This window comes from Pipistrellus hanaki (assembly GCF_964339955.1).
Source record: "Pipistrellus hanaki genome assembly, chromosome: 4".
NCBI lineage: Eukaryota > Metazoa > Chordata > Mammalia > Chiroptera > Vespertilionidae > Pipistrellus > Pipistrellus hanaki.
This window is the reverse complement of record NC_140506.1, coordinates 88809771-88826313: the sequence shown is the minus strand read 5'-3', so window position 1 is coordinate 88826313 and position 16543 is coordinate 88809771. Positions and strand designations below refer to the sequence as shown.

Sequence of the window (16543 nt, the reverse complement as noted above, 5' to 3'; positions counted from 1 at the left end):
TCTCTACTTGTAAAAAGGGGAGAGGTCTACTGCCTCTTTGGTAGGGGAGGTGTAGCTTTAAAATTATGTGTTAAAGTTATTGTTCTGGACGTAGAATCGGAAAGATGCCTTGAATTTTGGAAAAGGATAAGGTCTTGGACCATCTCTCCAGGTAAGCTTGGGGTGGCAAGTAAATGTGTGCCCTCTGCTGGCCAGGACAGGAGATAAACCCAGGGAAGCGGGGAGTGCCACGGTGGCTCAGGGAGATATTTCAGAGAGGGGTATAGTAAAGGTGGATAAATAAAAGGGTCTACATGTGAACGGATTATTAGGAGGCTAAAGAGTTACAACGTTGGTGCAGTGCTTGGAATGCAGAGGGAAGGACAACTTGCGTGGTGGTTGACGGTCCCGCCTCTCTGGTTTGTCCAGAGAAGTTCCCTTTGGTTTGTCCCGGAGCGCTTGTCAACAACTTCAGAGGACCTGGGCGAGGAGCACCCTGGGAAATGTAGTTGATTAGGCGCGCTCTCCGCGCGTCAGCCCGGGTGCCCTCGGAGGCGAGGGAACTCCATTTCCCGAGATGCCTTGGACCGGGGGCGGAGGGCTGCCGTCGCATCGGCCCAGCCGAGTCGGGGGTGGGGCTCGGAGGCTGAGGCTTCCGCGGGTGGCCGTGGGCTGGCGTCTGTGCGGCCTGCTCCCGGCCATGTCTGCGTGAAGACGCCGCTGCTGCCGCCGCCGTCCCCGTCCCAGTCGGTCCCGGCCGGGCCGGCCCGTCGTAACCATGGGCTCCATCCTGAGCCGACGCATTGCGGGCGTGGAGGACATCGACATTCAGGCGAACTCGGCCTATCGCTATCCCCCGAAGTGCGGTGAGTGGCGGGCGGACTCGGGCGCCGACGGCGAGGCGCGGACTTGGCGGCCGGCGGGACCGGCGAGGCGCGCCCGGCGAGGCGCGCCCGTGCGGGGGGGCCCTCCGCGCCGGGGTCGGGTCGGGCTCTCCTGGGTTCCCGGCCTGGCCTGCCGTCTTTCCTGCCCAGAGCTGCTGGCGCCCTCGACCCGGCCCCCCGGGACGTGCGTGGGGCCCTGGACTGGCCTCCTCGTCCAGGCTGGGTGACCTTGGGTCAGTCCCTTCGCCCTGCGTGCCTCAGCTCCCTGTCTGCACCCTGGGGGGACCCTCGGGAAACTGCTAGGCCCCGGATGAGGTTTCGGGCGCGACGCTGCCAAGGAGTTAGCGCTGTGCCCAGCGCTTCACTCGTGCTCACAAAGTGGTCATTGTCATACAGATTGACATCATAGCATCGCCGGTTTTGGCTCTCTTGGGTGACTTGGTGCGAAGATCCAGACAGTGGTCCAGACACTGTCCGTCCCGTATGGACAGAGATTTAGCTCTCCTGTGACCTCCTGGCTGGCGCCTGTGTATGGTGGGGACCGTGGAGCTGGGCCCGAGGAGATGATTATAGTCGCTGGGGAAGAGGCTGGGAATCTTGCTGGAGAACAGGAGAATGGCTGGAGGGGACCGACCTCTGGGTTCTCTGGTCTCCCTTTTTTTTGGGACGAGAGATCTGAGCCGCCAGCAGGGAGGGTGTGACTTTCCCAAGGACTCGGGGATTGGAAGCACATCTGGGACCAGGAATCCGACTCTCAAATGAGCTGTTCCTACTCTGTTCTGGTGCCTTTAATAATAAGTGTGGCCTGACCCGGAACTTTGGCCCCAGTTCCTTATTGCCCATCTCCCTCATCTGGTCATGTGCCATGGAAAGAGAAGAAAGAGGATGGGGAGTTCGGACATCATGGGAACTTCCATGTTGGGTCCTCTGATCCTGGCTTCTGAAGCATCTGATCAGACGTGGTCTTCTAGGCCTCCCAGTTGGCCTGCGGACACCCACCAGGCCCAGTTTCCTCTGAGTGTGGTTCAGAGGAACCACCTGCTCCCACCAGTGGGGAAGCTTGTGAAACATACAGTTCCCAGACCCTGCTTCAGACCTGCTGGGGGCCTAGGAACCTGCATTTATAACCTATTCCCCAGGTGAGTCCAATGTCCACTCAAGTTTGAGAACTGCCCTGCCCTGATTTGAGAAGGTGAAAGAAATGGAGTGTCTGGAGCTACTGGATATGAAGGGGGTGGATATAGATTTAGGACAGTGAGTAGGAGATGCAGTCACAACTGGGCAGAAGATACTGTTGCTTACTAGTTGGGGAGTTCTCCATGCCTGCTTGTGGCTCAGGCACAAGGGCAGGGCGGCCCAGCCTGGTTTGGGGACCCTCTGGAGGCCCTGTGGGCTGACTTCCCCAGATGATGGAGCAGCTGTTGAAGTCATCCTTTTCATTGCTTATGTTCTTCCAGCCTGTCTTTAGCTGAGTGACCTTAGGCAAGTTGCTTCGGCCCCTGGGCCACAGTTTCCTCATCTGTAAAATGGGCTGATCCTTGTACAGTACTCAGAACAGTGCCTCATACCTAAGAACCTTCAAAAAGTATTAGCTGCTATAATGGCTTAAGAAGGAAATCAGGTGATTAGCTCAGACCCCAATAGCAGTTAGCAGTGGTATGGCAGAGATATAAAAAAGTTTAATGTGCCGAAACCGGTTTGGCTCACTGGTAGAGCGTCGGTCTGAGGACTGAAAGGTCCCAGGTTCGATTCCGGTCAGGGGCATGTACATTGGTTGCCGGCAGCTGGTCGATGTTTCTCTCTCATCGATGTTTCTGGCTCTCTATTTCTTTCCCTTCCTCTCTGTAAAAAATCAATAAAATCTATTTTTTAAAAAAAGTTTAATGTGCCCTAACTGATTTGGCTAAGTGGATACAATGTCAGCCTGTGGACTTAAGGGTCCCAGGTTTAATTCTGGACAAGGGCATGTACCTTGGTTGTGGGCACATCCCCAGTAGGGAGTTTGCAAGAGGCAGCTGGTCAATGTTTCTCTCTCATCGATGTTTCTAACTCTTTATCCCTCTCCCTTCCTCTCTGTAAAAATCAATAAAATATATATTTTTAAAAAGTTTAATGTAGTGCCAGGCTTGTGTGGCTCAGTGGTCATGGTTTGATACCTGGTCAGGGCACATACCTGGGTTTTGGGCTCAATCCCCAGTAGGGGGCATGCAGGAGGCCGCTAATCAGTGATTCTTTCATCAATGATGTTTCTATCTCTCTTCCTCACTTTGAAATCAGTAAAAAACATTTTAAAAAATTTTAATGTGGCACCTGGGACCAAAGCAAACTTGATGTCCCTTCACTTGGACCTTTTTTTGTTTGTTAATCCTCACCTGAGGATAATTTTTCCATTGATTTTTAGAAAGAGTGGAAGGGAGGGTGAGAGACAGACATACTGATTGGTTGCCTCCTGCACGTGCCCCACCAGGACTAGGGATGGAGCCTGCAGCTGAGGTACCTGCCATTGACCAGAATCAAACTTGAGAGTTTCAGTCCACTAGCTCAGTGGTCGGCAAACATGAGGCTCTCGAGCCACATGAGGCTCTTTGGCCCCTTGAGTGTGGCTCTTCCACAAAATACCCCGTTCGGGCGCCTCACGTACAGTATGATTGAAACTTCGTGGCCCATGTGCAGAATTCAGGTTTTGGCTCTCAAAATAAATTTCAATCATTGTGCTGTTGATATTTGGCTCTGTTGACTAATGAGTTTGCCTAGCTGATGCTCTATCCACTGAGCCAAACCGACTAGGGCTTCTCTTGGACCTTTGGGCAAAGCCACAAATACAAGGCATTTGCAGCACCATTTTTAGGTTCTGCGTGGCAGACTTTGCTAATCAGTCAGGACACTCTTTCCAGCTGAGCCTGGAATTGGTTTCAGAATCCACCAATGGGCACCCAGTCAGCTGCAACTAGTAGATTGGGACTGGCACCCAGGTGGATGCCATGGGCCGCCTGGGTTTTGCTGCCAGTGACTGCAGTGTTTGGGGCCTGTCCAGTCCAAAAGCTATCCTTTCTGCTTCTTTGTCCCTAGCTTGGAGAGGGTCAGTTGGAGGCAGAGGGGATCTTAGCAGTACTTCAGTATGTTTTCCTACCAGTGGTCTGGGGACTGCAGGAGCATTTGAGATGATTTTAGCAGGTTCCTCAAAGGACCTTTCAATTGATTTCTTCTTATTATTATTATTACTTTTAAAATATATTTTTATTGATTTCAGAAAGAAAAGGAGAGGGAGATAAAACATCAATGGTGAGAGAATCATTGATCGGCTGCCTCCTGAATGTCCCCTACTGGGGATGGAGCCTACAACCTGAGCATGTGCCCTTGACTGGAATCAAACCCTGGACCCTTCAGTTTGAAGTCACTCTGTCCACTGAGCCAAACCAGCTAGGGCTCAATTGTTCTTTAAAAATATATATGTATATATATATATTTTTTAACTGTTAAGAAAAATTTTATGGTATCATTTTATCATGAAGCATTGAAACATCTGAACAAGTCAATATCTGGACGGTGAGCAGCTGCTTTCTCCTTCACTTCTTTGGGTTACTAGAGCAACTTGTTAGTAGATAAGGAAAAAAGAAAAAAAGACAATCTTTTGCATTACTTAAGTCTTTCCAAGGCATGCACTGGTACAACACAAACGTCTCCTGTCAGATGTAGCTAGTCTAGCGTCCAGACATCATGCACAATACCTACCCTGTTTCCCCGAAAATAAGACAGTGCCTTATATTAATTTTTTCTCCCAAAGTTGCGCTAGGTCTTATTTTCAGGGGATGTCTTATCTTTCCATGCGCTAGGTCTTATTTTCGGAGGATGTCTTATTTTCGGGGAAACACGGCAGGTAGCAGCAGCGCACTGTGCCCGCTCCCACCTCGGTCCTGCTCATTTGTGAATGATATTGGAGCATCTGCAGGAGGGTGAATAGTAACTGGAAGAGGAGGGAGGAGGAAACAGCATGAGTGCCTGGCAGGGAGGAGGTCAGCTGAAATTGTGCCTGGCAAGCCTGAACATGCCATTGGTGTGAACCCAAACATCGTTGATGTTCTGCAGTGGGAACATCTGGTGGGACCCCATGATGGGGTCTTCATCAGCCTTAAGCTGGCCCACAACCGTGCTGAGGATGCAGCTATCTGGTGCGGGTTGATGGTCCTGTGCTGTGATTCTGTGCTGGATTTTCTGGAATGGGAGGCTAGACAACTTTTCCACAATGGCAGCTTTCCCCTGGAATTGCTGTCCTTCCCATGTAAGGCATGATGTGTCAATGTAAATTGCAACTACCGTGTTTCCCCGAAAATAAGACATCCCCTGAAAATAAGACCTAGCGCAACTTTGGGAGAAAAAAATTAATATAAGACACTGTCTTATTTTCGGGGAAACAGGGTAGTTAGGTTCTGTTGTTATCAAATAACTGGTAGGTAGTAATGTTGAATGAAGGTGGATCCAGTCTGCTCCCAAATTGGCTTGTCTCCCATTCTGGAGTGTCACCCAGCCTTGATTTTTAGAGAGAGTGGAAACCCCATGGGCTGGCACAATGGCATCAGTGGCAGTGACTGTCCCTTCCCCTACTTTTCCCTCACCACCCTGCTGCACTCTCAAAAAAATATCTTTATTGATTTCAGAGAGGAAGTGAGAGGGAGAGAGAGATAGAAATATCAATGATGAGGATCACTGATCAGCTGCCTTCTGCACATTCCCTACTGGGGTTCGAGCTCACAACCTGAGCTTATGCCCTGACTGGGAATCAGATCAAGACCTGGTTCAGAGGTTCATCCTCAACCACTGAGCCGCAGCAGCTGGGCTCAGTAGTTTTAATTAGAATGTTTTTACCTTTTCAAGTCTGCCATTTTGTTGATTATACAAGGAGAAAGAATCCTTGGTGCTAATATTTTTTAAACATCTCTAACTGTCCAGTATTTTCACTAAGCTTTATTAAGGTACTAGTGGCCCGGTGCATGGATTCATGCACATTCTAAGAAAATTAATTAGAATAAATATTTTAATATCACTATTCACCCTTTTTCTGTAATAAAAATGTCAACTAAATTCACAATCAATATTGATAGATTGGTGCCAGCGAGAGCTTTATATGTATCACACATATGTGAGTCAACTTAGCCTTTTATATATATATATATATATATATATATATATATATATATACATACATATATATATATATATATATATATATATATATATATAATAAACTCGCTTAATTAGACCTGGTTTTTGATTTAGCTAAACTTTTCCAGCCCAGTGAAGCACCCCAACTTCTCTTTTAGGTAATTGTCAGTAACACAGCAGTAAATATCAACATGAAGCAGATTTTTATTGTAGATCACCAGGGAGAACAAAGGTAAAATATTTAACTGCAGCAGTGCTTGACTATATTTTGCTCATTGAGAAAACCTGAAGTCATTTTTAAGGTCCACCATTTTTTACTTCTTTTCAATCGGGTCAAGTTTCTAAACTTTCTAAATCTCTGTTTTCCGGCTAATGAAAAGAAAATAGGATTCTTCCGAATCTTCTATCTACCTACTCCAGGACTTCTGTGAGGATCAAATGAGATGAGGGAACACGCTTCACAGACATTTGGTTAAACTGTAAAATGTTTGGAATTGGCTATAAAGCAAATCATATTCCTGGCTGAAGAAAATGCAAGGAGGCTAGTCACTAGGGAGAGGAAGCCAGGCATTGCTATGTGACATCATTACCCGGTGCCCACAGCGATGGTTTCTGAGCTGGGCTGGGCTATAAGCTGCATTTTGTGTCATGGGGTCTTGGTAGCACTGGCTGTGATTCGGTGGGGTGTTGCTCCAGGGTGGTGGCGGGGCCTGTGTCCCACTTGGGGGAAGCTGAGTGTTGCTTTGTGAGCGCCAGGTCCACAGTGCTGTTTCTTTGTAAAAGAGCGTCTTCCGCCTGATGGTCAGTGCGTGTCATAGCGACTGGTCAGATGGTCGGAGGGACACTCAGCATATTAGCCATATATCTATATCTATGTCTATGTCTATTTCTATGTTTATGTTTATATCTATATCTACATCTATATGAGATAATTGGGCCTGGCTGGCATGGCTCATCATCGACCTATGAACCAGGAAGTTCGATTGCCAGTGTGGGATCATTGATATTTCTATCTCTCACTCCCTCTTCCTTCCTCTCTAAAATAAATAAAAATATATTTAAATACACACACACACACACACACACACACACACACACACACACTAGAGGCCCAGTGCGGTCCTTAGGCCTGGCCGGCTATCGAAGCACAAGCGTCTCACATGGAAGCGTAGGTCCCAGCTGACCTCTGGGCCCTGGGCAGCACCTGGGCCCCAGTCCCCATGCATCCACCTCTGCCTGAGCTATGGCACCTCAGTCCCCACGCCGCAGTCTGGGGTACAGCATGGACCTCTGGGCTGCCCACCTGCACCACACAGAAGCTGGACAGGCAGCATCCTCTCTGCCAGCCGGCCTTGCAGACCCACAGGGAGCCTCAACAGCCCCTGCGGTCCCTGCAGCAGCAGCCCAGCTCACTTGGAAGAGGCTGCACAAGTACAGGTGGCTCCTTGGTGCACCCGGCACTTGAGTATGGGGGATTCCCTGGCACACGAGCTCTGGCATCCCTGGGGAGGGTAGCAGGGAGAGAGAGTGAGCTCTGTGGACACCCTGCATTCTCACTGCACCTCCATCCCTGTCACCTCTGCCTCCAGGTAGCTGGTGAGAGGTTGCAGCATGTTGCCAACACCCGCCAGGTTCCGTGCTGCCCCATAGTGGTTAATGCACATCATAGTGAGTGATTGAACTCTTGGTTGAACTCCCAGTCGAGGGGACAATTTGCATTTTAGGCTTTTATTATATAGGATATATATTTTAAAAAGATATAATTGGGCCCTGGTTGGGTAGCTCAGTTGGTTAGAGCATCGTCCTGATACACAAGGTTGTGGTTTTGATCTCCAGTCAGGGTACATACAAGAAGCAACCAATGAGCCCTGGATGGTGTTGCTCAGTGGTTGGAGCATCGTCCCATGCACCGAAAGGTTTTGGGTTTGATTCCTGGTCAGGGCACAAGCCTAGGTTTCAGGTTCAGTCCCTAGTTGGGACTCATTTGGGAGGTAACTAACCAATATTTCTCTCTCTCCTCCTTCCCCTTCCTCCCTCTCTCCATCTCTTTTTGAAAACCAATAAAAATTATTTTTAGCCCTAGCTGGTTTAGGTCAGTGGATAGAGCATTGGCCTGCAGACTGAAAGGTCCCAGGTTCGATTCTAGTCAAGGGCACATGGACCATTCAGTCCACAGGCTGACATTCTCTCTACTGAGCCAAACCAGCTAGGGCTGTATTAATTTTCTTTTAATAGCTTCATTGAGATATAATTTGTGTGCCTTAGAACTCATCCATTGTAAACATACAATTTGGTGATTTTTTAGTAAACTTAGAGAATTGTACAACCATTACCACAGTCCATTTTAGACTTTTACATCACCCCCCAAAGTTTTCTTGTATTTCTTTGCAGTCATTCCCTTCCCCCACCCATCACTAATCTTTAAAATTTGTCCTTTCTGGACATCTTATCTAATAAAGAGGGAATATGCAAATTGACCATCACACCATCACAAAGGTGGTGGCGCCTACAGTGGAGGTGGGGTTTCCATAACACAAGATGGCTGCACCCATAGTGGAGGCTGAGTCTTTTAAAAAACACACACAAAAACTCATCAACTGTTGTTCCATGTATTTATACATTCATTGGTTGATTCTTGTATGTGTCCTGACCAGGGATCAAACCCACAACCTTGGCATATTGGGATGACACTGCTAACCAACAGAGCTACCCAGCCAGGGCTATCTGTCTTTTTAAAAAAAATTTTTTATAGCCATCATGGTGGGTGATGTGGTATCTCATTGTGGTTTTGATTTGCATTTCCCTGGTAACTGATGATATTGAGCATCTTTCTATGTGCTTAATGGCTATTTGTATAGCCTGTGTGTCTGTGTATGTGTCTGTCTGTGAGAAATGTTTGTTTTAGTCTTTTTTTCTCCCTCCAATTTCTAAAAATTGGATTGTCTTCTTATTGAGTTGTAGGAGTTCTTTATGTATTCTGAATACAATGATACAATTCCTTTAGCAGCTCTGTGATTTGCAGATATTTTTTTCCTGTTCAGTGGCTTTTCATTTTCTTAATGTTGTTTCTCTTTTTTTTTTAAATATATTTTTATTGATTTCAGAGAGGAAGGGAGAGGGAGAAAAAGATAGAAACATCAACAATGAAAGAGAATCACCGATTGACTGCCTTCTGCACACCCCACACTGGGGATTAAGTCCACAACCTGGGTATGTGTCCTTGGCCAGAATCGAACCTGGGACCCTTCAGTCCAGAGGCCAACACTGTATCCACTGAGCCAAACCAGCTAGTACTCTTAATAGTGTTTTTTGAGGAGCAAAAGTTTTAAATCTTGGTGAAGGTAAATTTATTGATTTTTAAATGGTTAATATTTTGGGAGTTGCACCTAAGAGATCTTTGTCTAGTCCAAGGCCACAAAGATCTCCTATGTTCCCCTCTAGAAGTTCTATAATTTTAGCTCATACGTTTAGCTCTGTGATCCATTTGGAGTTAATATTTTTCATGTATCGTTGGGATAAAGATCTAAGGTCATTTTTTTTTTTTTGATATTCAGTTATTTCAACACTATTTGTTGAAAAGAATTTTCTCCCCATCAAATTGCTTTTGCACCTTTGTATAAAATTAGTTGTCCATAGCCCTAAATGGTTTGGCTCAGTGGATAGAGTGTCAGCCTGCAGACTGAAAGGTCCCAGGTTCGATTCCGGTCAAGGGCATGTACCTTGGTTGTGGGCACATCCTTAGTAGTGGATGTGCAGGAGGCAACTGATCAATGTCCCTCTCTCATCGATGTTTCTGGCTCTCTATCTCTCTCCCTTCCTCTCTGTAAAAAAATCAATAAAATATATTTTAAAAAATTAGTTGTCCATTAATGTGAGATTTTATTCCTGCACTCCCTTGCCCTAGCCAAGCGTCAAAGCAGGTGTTAGGACACCACATTCAAGCACTTAAAGAGAAGGTTGTGTCCACCAGTGGAAAAGAGCCTGGAGCGCAGTAGGTGCATCATGGAGTGTGCCAGGCCGTGGACGGCTCCTGCCACAGCTATGCCTCCTCCTGCTGCTGTTACTGTTAATTATGTCTCAGAGCTATACTTGCTGCCCTGTCCCGGTGTTTAAGGGAGGTCATGCTGGGACAGGTCACCCCAGAGAAGAGTCAGAAGGAGGGGAAATAAGCCTTGTGACCCACAGCCCGTGGAGGGGACAGGAGGGGAAGGGCGATCTAACTCTTTTGTAATCAGGTGTGTGTACTTTAAAAGCATTCTATTATCTTCTTGGAGCTTTGCCATGTCCTTGTGACACCAGACTTTTGTTCTCTTTAGTGGAGGAACTAGAAATCAGGTTGAGCTCTTTGTTGCATAGCACCTGGGGCTGGTGCATAGGAGGCGCTCAATACATGCTTTTGCAAATTTATTATTGCAGAAAGCGACCCCCATCTCCCTAGTGTGCGAGCTGCTTAAGCAGACTGTGCTGTGTCTTATTCTGTGGGGTGTCAGGTCGGGGCTTAGGATTTCTGGGTCTGTGCCAACGTAATGGAGGGGTACAAGGTGGGTGTGAGGAGACTTGTGGTGTGTGCTTTTGTGTTGCGGTTGAAACATCTATCTGACCACCTTCCATTCTGGTGTTGGTTTATCTTTTCCAGGTCAGGGGCTTGCTGACTCTGATTTGTTTGGTGCCTGAAGGAAAAAACTGAGGCAGGTGTTCTAGATGAGGGAGGATGTTTGTGTGACTAAGGGTGTCCTTTGTCACTAAGGGCATTCTGGTTCCACGAGCCATCACTATCCAGGGAAGTGACCTTGTGCGCTGAGACCCAAGTGTTGGTGGCAGTGGGATGGGGGTGAGAATAGGGGCTCACCTCCCCATTCAAAGACCTGTACCATCATTGTTGGCATCAGAACATTCACCTTCCCCAAATGTCACCTGTGCCATTTACATAAGTAGTTCTGTGCCCCTGCTCTTATCAACTTGGTTTGGAGTTTATTGTTGTGAGAGCTATATAAATGAGCTGTATTTTCCAATCTTCAGTAGTTAAAATTCAGGTAAACACAACAAGAAAAAGAACAGCAACAAAAAGCTTTTAAGTTGGCCATGGCGGGGTAAGGGGCTTAGAATCTGCTTCCCTGAAGAGGAAGCAGAGGGTGGCTTGGGTTTAGAAGCCTGCCATTGCCACGTGGACCTGCGGCTCCCTGGGCTGAGATTCGTCAGGTCTTGATGTTCGGGTGTCGCTCCCCCTCGGGGGTTTGAGAGGGCCTGGAGCTCTGCATGTTTGTCTCTGAGGTCCCACTTAGTTCCATGCGTGTGGCAGGGGACCTTTCATAGTTTCTCTGGGAATTGTTGAGAAAATCGTCACTTCTGGCCTCTGTCAGCTCCTGCCAGCTTTGCTCCCCCTGGGCTTTGTTGAACTTTCACATCAGCCCTGCCATGTGTGCAGGCATACGCAGAACTTTTCTTGGCCCTTTGGAATCGTGTTCTCTGAAGGCCTGCAAGCCTGGCAGTTGAAGAAAGCCCAAGTTAGTGTTGGTCTGGTCAGATGGCCAAGGGCCTTTTACCCTGCCACGAAAGTGGCTGCTGTGCAGCCCAGGATAAAAGGGGTGCGGGCGCTTTCTTCCTCTTAGTGGGGTGGCCTTTACTGTGTTTACAACTCACTGTGTTGAAGTAGTAGTCCCCTGAAGCCCCCTGGTGCCCCTTCACAATCTTCTTCCTCCCTGGGAAACCCCTTTCTGATCTCACAGAGCTGGAGGTGAGTTTGGCCTATTTTTAAACTTGATATAAACAGAACGGACACTCTCCCTCCACATTTGACGACGACAGGCCCTGGTACACACAGTTCATGGGCAGTAGCTGCTTTCCTCTCATTGCTACGTGATCTTCCAGTTGATACTCCTGTGTGTTTGTTCATTCACGTGTAGGAGTGCTAGGGAAATTCCTGGTTTCGTCTCTTATGCAGAATGCTGCCATGGTCCTAGCCAGTTTGGCTCAGTGGATAGAGCATCGGCCTGCGGACTGAAGGGTCCCAGGTTCGATTCTGGCCAAGGGCATATGCTCAGGTTGCTGGCTGGATTCCCAGTAGGGGGTTTGCAGGAGGCAGCCAATCAATGATTCTCTCTCATTGAGATAGTTCTCTCTGTCCCTCTCCCTTCCTCTCTGGTGCAGGCTGTTTTTAGAAAAGAGTATAAGCTGGGGAGTATCCTCCCTCCGTAAAGGTGGCTGCAACAAATTATGGAAGCCCAAGAGAAGCAAAATCTTTGCTTAGTGCTCCTTTTTTTTTTTCTTTTTTAAAAAAAAATATATTTTATTGATTTCTTACAGAGAGGAAGGGAGAGAGATAGAGAGCTGGAAACGTCGATGAGAGAGAAACATCAGCTGCCTCTTGCACACACCCTACCGGGGATATGCCCACAGCCAATGTACATGCCCTTGACCGGAATCGAACCTGGGACCTTTCAGTCCGCAGACTGACGCTCTATCCACTGAGCCAAACCGGTTTCGGCTGCTTAGTGCTCCTTCTTGATGGAGGCTGAGAGCTTCTGAAATCGTCCTGCTGTGTTAAATAGGCCTTCCCACTGTGGGAGGCTGGGAAGCAAATGCTTATCAGGAGTCTTTTTACCTGTCCACGACTCCTTGTATCCTTAGGGCAGTGTTTCCCAACCTTCTCTCATGATGAGAATCACCTGGTGGAGTTGTTAAACCACAGATTCCTGAATCCCAACTAAGAAGTGCTAAACTAGAATTTTTGAGAACATATAGGTAAAATTGCATACCTAACTTAGTGCTCTGTATATAACATCTGTGTTAGAGCACTAGTTAAGTATACAATTTTACCTATATGTTCCCAAAAATTCTAGTTTAGCACTTCTTAGTTGGGAATCAGGAATCTGTGTTTTAACAACTCCACCAGGTGATTCTCATCATGAGAGAAGGTTGGGAAACACTGGCCTAGGGCATCCCGAGCTGTCCCGTTACTCTCTGTCTTCAGCCAGTGTACTTCTCTGAGGCCTCACCTGTTACAGAGGGGGACACAGGGGCTCAGGGAGGTTACGTGTGCTGAGTCACTGGCCTGCGTGTGGCAAGCAGAGAAGTGCTGTTCTGTGCACATGTGTGACCTCCATGAACAGGGAGATTAGAGGTGGGTGGGACTCCCTTCGAGTCAGTCTCTTCTCTCACTGTTTGGGAACAGGCTGTAGGGCTGCTCCTGGCAGAGTGTTCTCGAGGGCCTAAAGATGCTTCCTGAGATTGGTACTCTGGAGACTGATGTTCTGATCTCCTGGTAATCAAGCCCACCTGGGGCTTAGCGACGGCGGATTTCCTGAAGTTGGAACCAGAAACAGCTGTCTTGTCACCGAATGAGAAATTTCAGCTGGTGGAATCAATAGCCTTTAAGATCCCTTTCCATTGGAGTGGGGATGATGAATGGAGCAACTGAATGAAATCCATACCAATGTCCCAGGTCCCAGGGCCAGTTGTGTTTCTTAGGAGGGGGACGTGGACCCTGTCTTTATTAATGTCATCATTTATTTGGCAGAGATCATTATGATTTATAATAATAAAAAATACATATATACTTGGCCCGGCCATTGTGGCTCAGTGGTTGAGCATTGACCCATGGACCAGGAGGTCTCAGTTGGATTCCGGTCAGGGCACATGCCTGGGTTGCAGGGGCATGCAGGAGGCAGCCCATCTATGATTCTCATCATTGATGTTTCTCTCTTTCCTTCTCCCTTCCTCTCTCTGAAATCAATAAAAACATTGACAACCTGGTTGGACCTTGAAGGTGCCAGGAGGAGGTTATAGCAGGAAATTCAGGGCCAGGGATCTGTCTCCCACGTGAAAGGCCTTGTAGAGACCGTCTGGCGTCGTGCTGGCTCCGTGTTTGATTCTGCCTTTTCCTGAGCCTCCCCTCCGATGAGTTCCAGTCTCAGGACTCACTGGGGGAGTCAGATATGAATAAATAATAACTTAGACTCAGAGCTTGGATTTGGGGTTGTAGGAGCCTACTTAGTCTGGGGTCAGGGAACATGTATCAGTCTGCTGGGGCTATCATAACAAAGCACCACAAACCGGGTGGCTTAAAAAAGCTGAATTTATTCTTACAGTTATGGAGGCCAGAAGTCCAAAATCAAGGCATCGACAGGATTGGTTCCTTCTGAAGGCTGTAGGGGAGGATCCTTCCTTGCTTCTTCCAGATTCTGGTGGTTCTAGGCATTCCTTGGCTTGTGACTACGCCACTCCAATCTCCAGTCTCCGCCTCCGTCTTCATACTTCCTCCTTCCCTCTGTGTCCAAATCTCTCTCTTTCTCTTGTGAAGTCTGTCACTGGATTTAGGGCCCCCATCTAGTCTGACTAGATGGGGGCCCTATTAACTTTTTTACATCTGCAAAGACCCTATTTTTGACTGTCACATACACAGGTGCTAGGGGTCTGGACTGAAACATATTCCTCTGAGGGACACAACCCAACCCCCTGGGGAAGGAAGTGATGTTGGTGTTGGTACTGGATGAGTCCCGGAGCTGGAGGAGAGTTCCTGAGGGAGAAGGGTGTTGGGTAGATGCAGAGGTGGAGCAGACTGGGAGGAAGGTCTGAGGCCTATGTCTGGAGCCAGAGTGGGAAGGACAGCCCATGATAGCTTCTCGCCGAATAGAGCTATTCTTAGGGCTGAGCCTCTTCAGCCATCAGACCTCTCACTGGATTCTTTCGAGCCTTAACCTAAAGTTGTTTATGTTTTTGTTTTAAACCAGGAAACTATTTTGCTACACATTTTTTCATGGGAGGTGAGAAGTTTGACATGCCCCACCCTGAAGGTTATCTCTTTGGAGAAAACATGGATCTGAACTTCCTGGGCAATCGCCCAGTCCAGGTGGGTCTCGGCAGGGCTGGGCATGTGGGTGGGGAGGGGGAGGTCCCTGCCTTCAGCCATCTGTGTCCCAGCTGCAAGGATGAGTGGGTAGTGAGTCACCCCCAACCAGGCAGAGCTGCCAGCTGGTTGTGTGCACATGGCGTGTTCATGGGGCGTGTCCTGGCGATATTCCCTTAGAGGTAGGGGAACCAAGGGTGGGACACTGAGGACAGAGCAGCCGCTGTGGAGCCTGGTGCATCCATGCTATGAAGTTATGGAAGTTAGGGTTTTGATCCCTTGAATGGCTTTATTTGAAAAGAAAAAGAACAGTGGAGCAGAGGGCAAGAGATATGATCCAAAGAAGAAATGTAAACGGCTGGTGAATAATTTTTACAAGTTCTCCTTCACTAGTCACGAGAGAAGCGCACGTGTACTCATTGCGTTCCATTCGTCCAGTGTACATTTGGCACTTATTGTGTCCCTGGGATCCTGCCAGGGGCTGGGGACAGAGGACAGATCTTGCCCCATTCCCTGGCGGGGGATGCTGACCATAAAGAAGAGAGCAGTTGCCCTGGCCGGTTTGGGTCAGTGGATAGAGCTGTGGCCTGTGGACTGAAGGGTTCCGGTTTCAATTCCAATCAAGGACACCTACCTCAGTTACAGGCTCGATCCCTGGCCTTGGTCGAGGGCATGTGGGAGGCAGCCAATCAATGTGTCTCTCTCACATTGATGTTTCTCTCTGTGTGTCTCTTCCCTTTCCTTCCACTCTCTAAAAATCAGTGGAAAAATATCCTCGGGTGAGGATTAACAACAACAAAAAAGAGAACAATTGAGAGAGGAGGGCGGGAGAGGGCTTTTGAGGGGGACACTGAGCTGGGTTCAATCCCCAGTGTAAGGGGCCAGGCGGAGGCCCTCTCTTTCAGGAGACACTGGACTCCACCCCCTGAGGTGGGTGAGTTCTGGGGCCGTCCTGACCTGGGAGTTGGCCTGTGGACTGAAGGGTCCCTGCGAGGAAGTTCCTCTGGACCAAGGTTCTCCAGGCTGCTTTGACCACGGAGCAGCTGGTTGACATGAAACCTTGAATGGATCCTTGGATCAAGGAAGGGTCAGGGTTAGGACCCAGAATGCTGGCCTCTGCCACCCTCCCAAGCCCACGAGAGTGAGAACAGAACCTCACCTTCCACATCTATGAAGCCTCAGCTGTGACCCAAGGTCTGGCTCAACAGGCCTTCTGTGAATTTGTGTGTTGCTTTAACTTTTACATAAGACCACCATAGATTCACCCGCACTTGTAGGAAATAGCACAGAGATTCCATACACCCTTTATCCAGTTTTCCCTGGTGATGGTGTCTTATAAAACCTCAGTGCACTCTCATAAGCAGGAAACTGATATTGATGCATCTCCATTTTCCAGATGCCACCAGTTTTACAGCAGTGTGTGTGTGTGTGTGTGTGTGTGTGTGTGTCTGTCCCTACTGGAATCTTCATTGACCATTGAGCTTGAATAGAAAGCCTGGTAATGAGGTCTGAGAGCCCCAACCTCAATCGCTCTTCCAGGATCCCTCAGGCCAGGTCACTTTCATTGAGAGTACTTGGAATAGGGCACCATGGCCACATGGCCAGACTCCTTCAGGATTTTCTGGTCCTGGCTCTCCTTTGCCAGCCGTGCTGCCTGCCGTTTACTTTGATGTGA

General features: G+C 48.2%; 1 protein-coding gene across 3 annotated transcripts in view; it reads left to right on the top strand.

Moving 5' to 3' along the window:
* The first annotated feature begins 598 nt into the window (after positions 1-598).
* Positions 599-16543, top strand: part of MGRN1 (mahogunin ring finger 1) — a 42084-nt gene continuing 26139 nt past the window's right edge. For 2 of the 3 annotated variants that reach the window (XM_084882335.1, XM_084882334.1), the window contains exons 1-2: positions 600-845; positions 14753-14871. In XM_084882335.1, the coding sequence (XP_084738461.1) occupies positions 758-845; positions 14753-14871 (207 nt within the window). In that variant the 5' untranslated portion in view covers positions 600-757. Of the gene's footprint in view, positions 846-14752; positions 14872-16543 lie in introns of all 3 variants that reach the window. The other variant, XM_084882336.1, reaches the window with a different exon arrangement.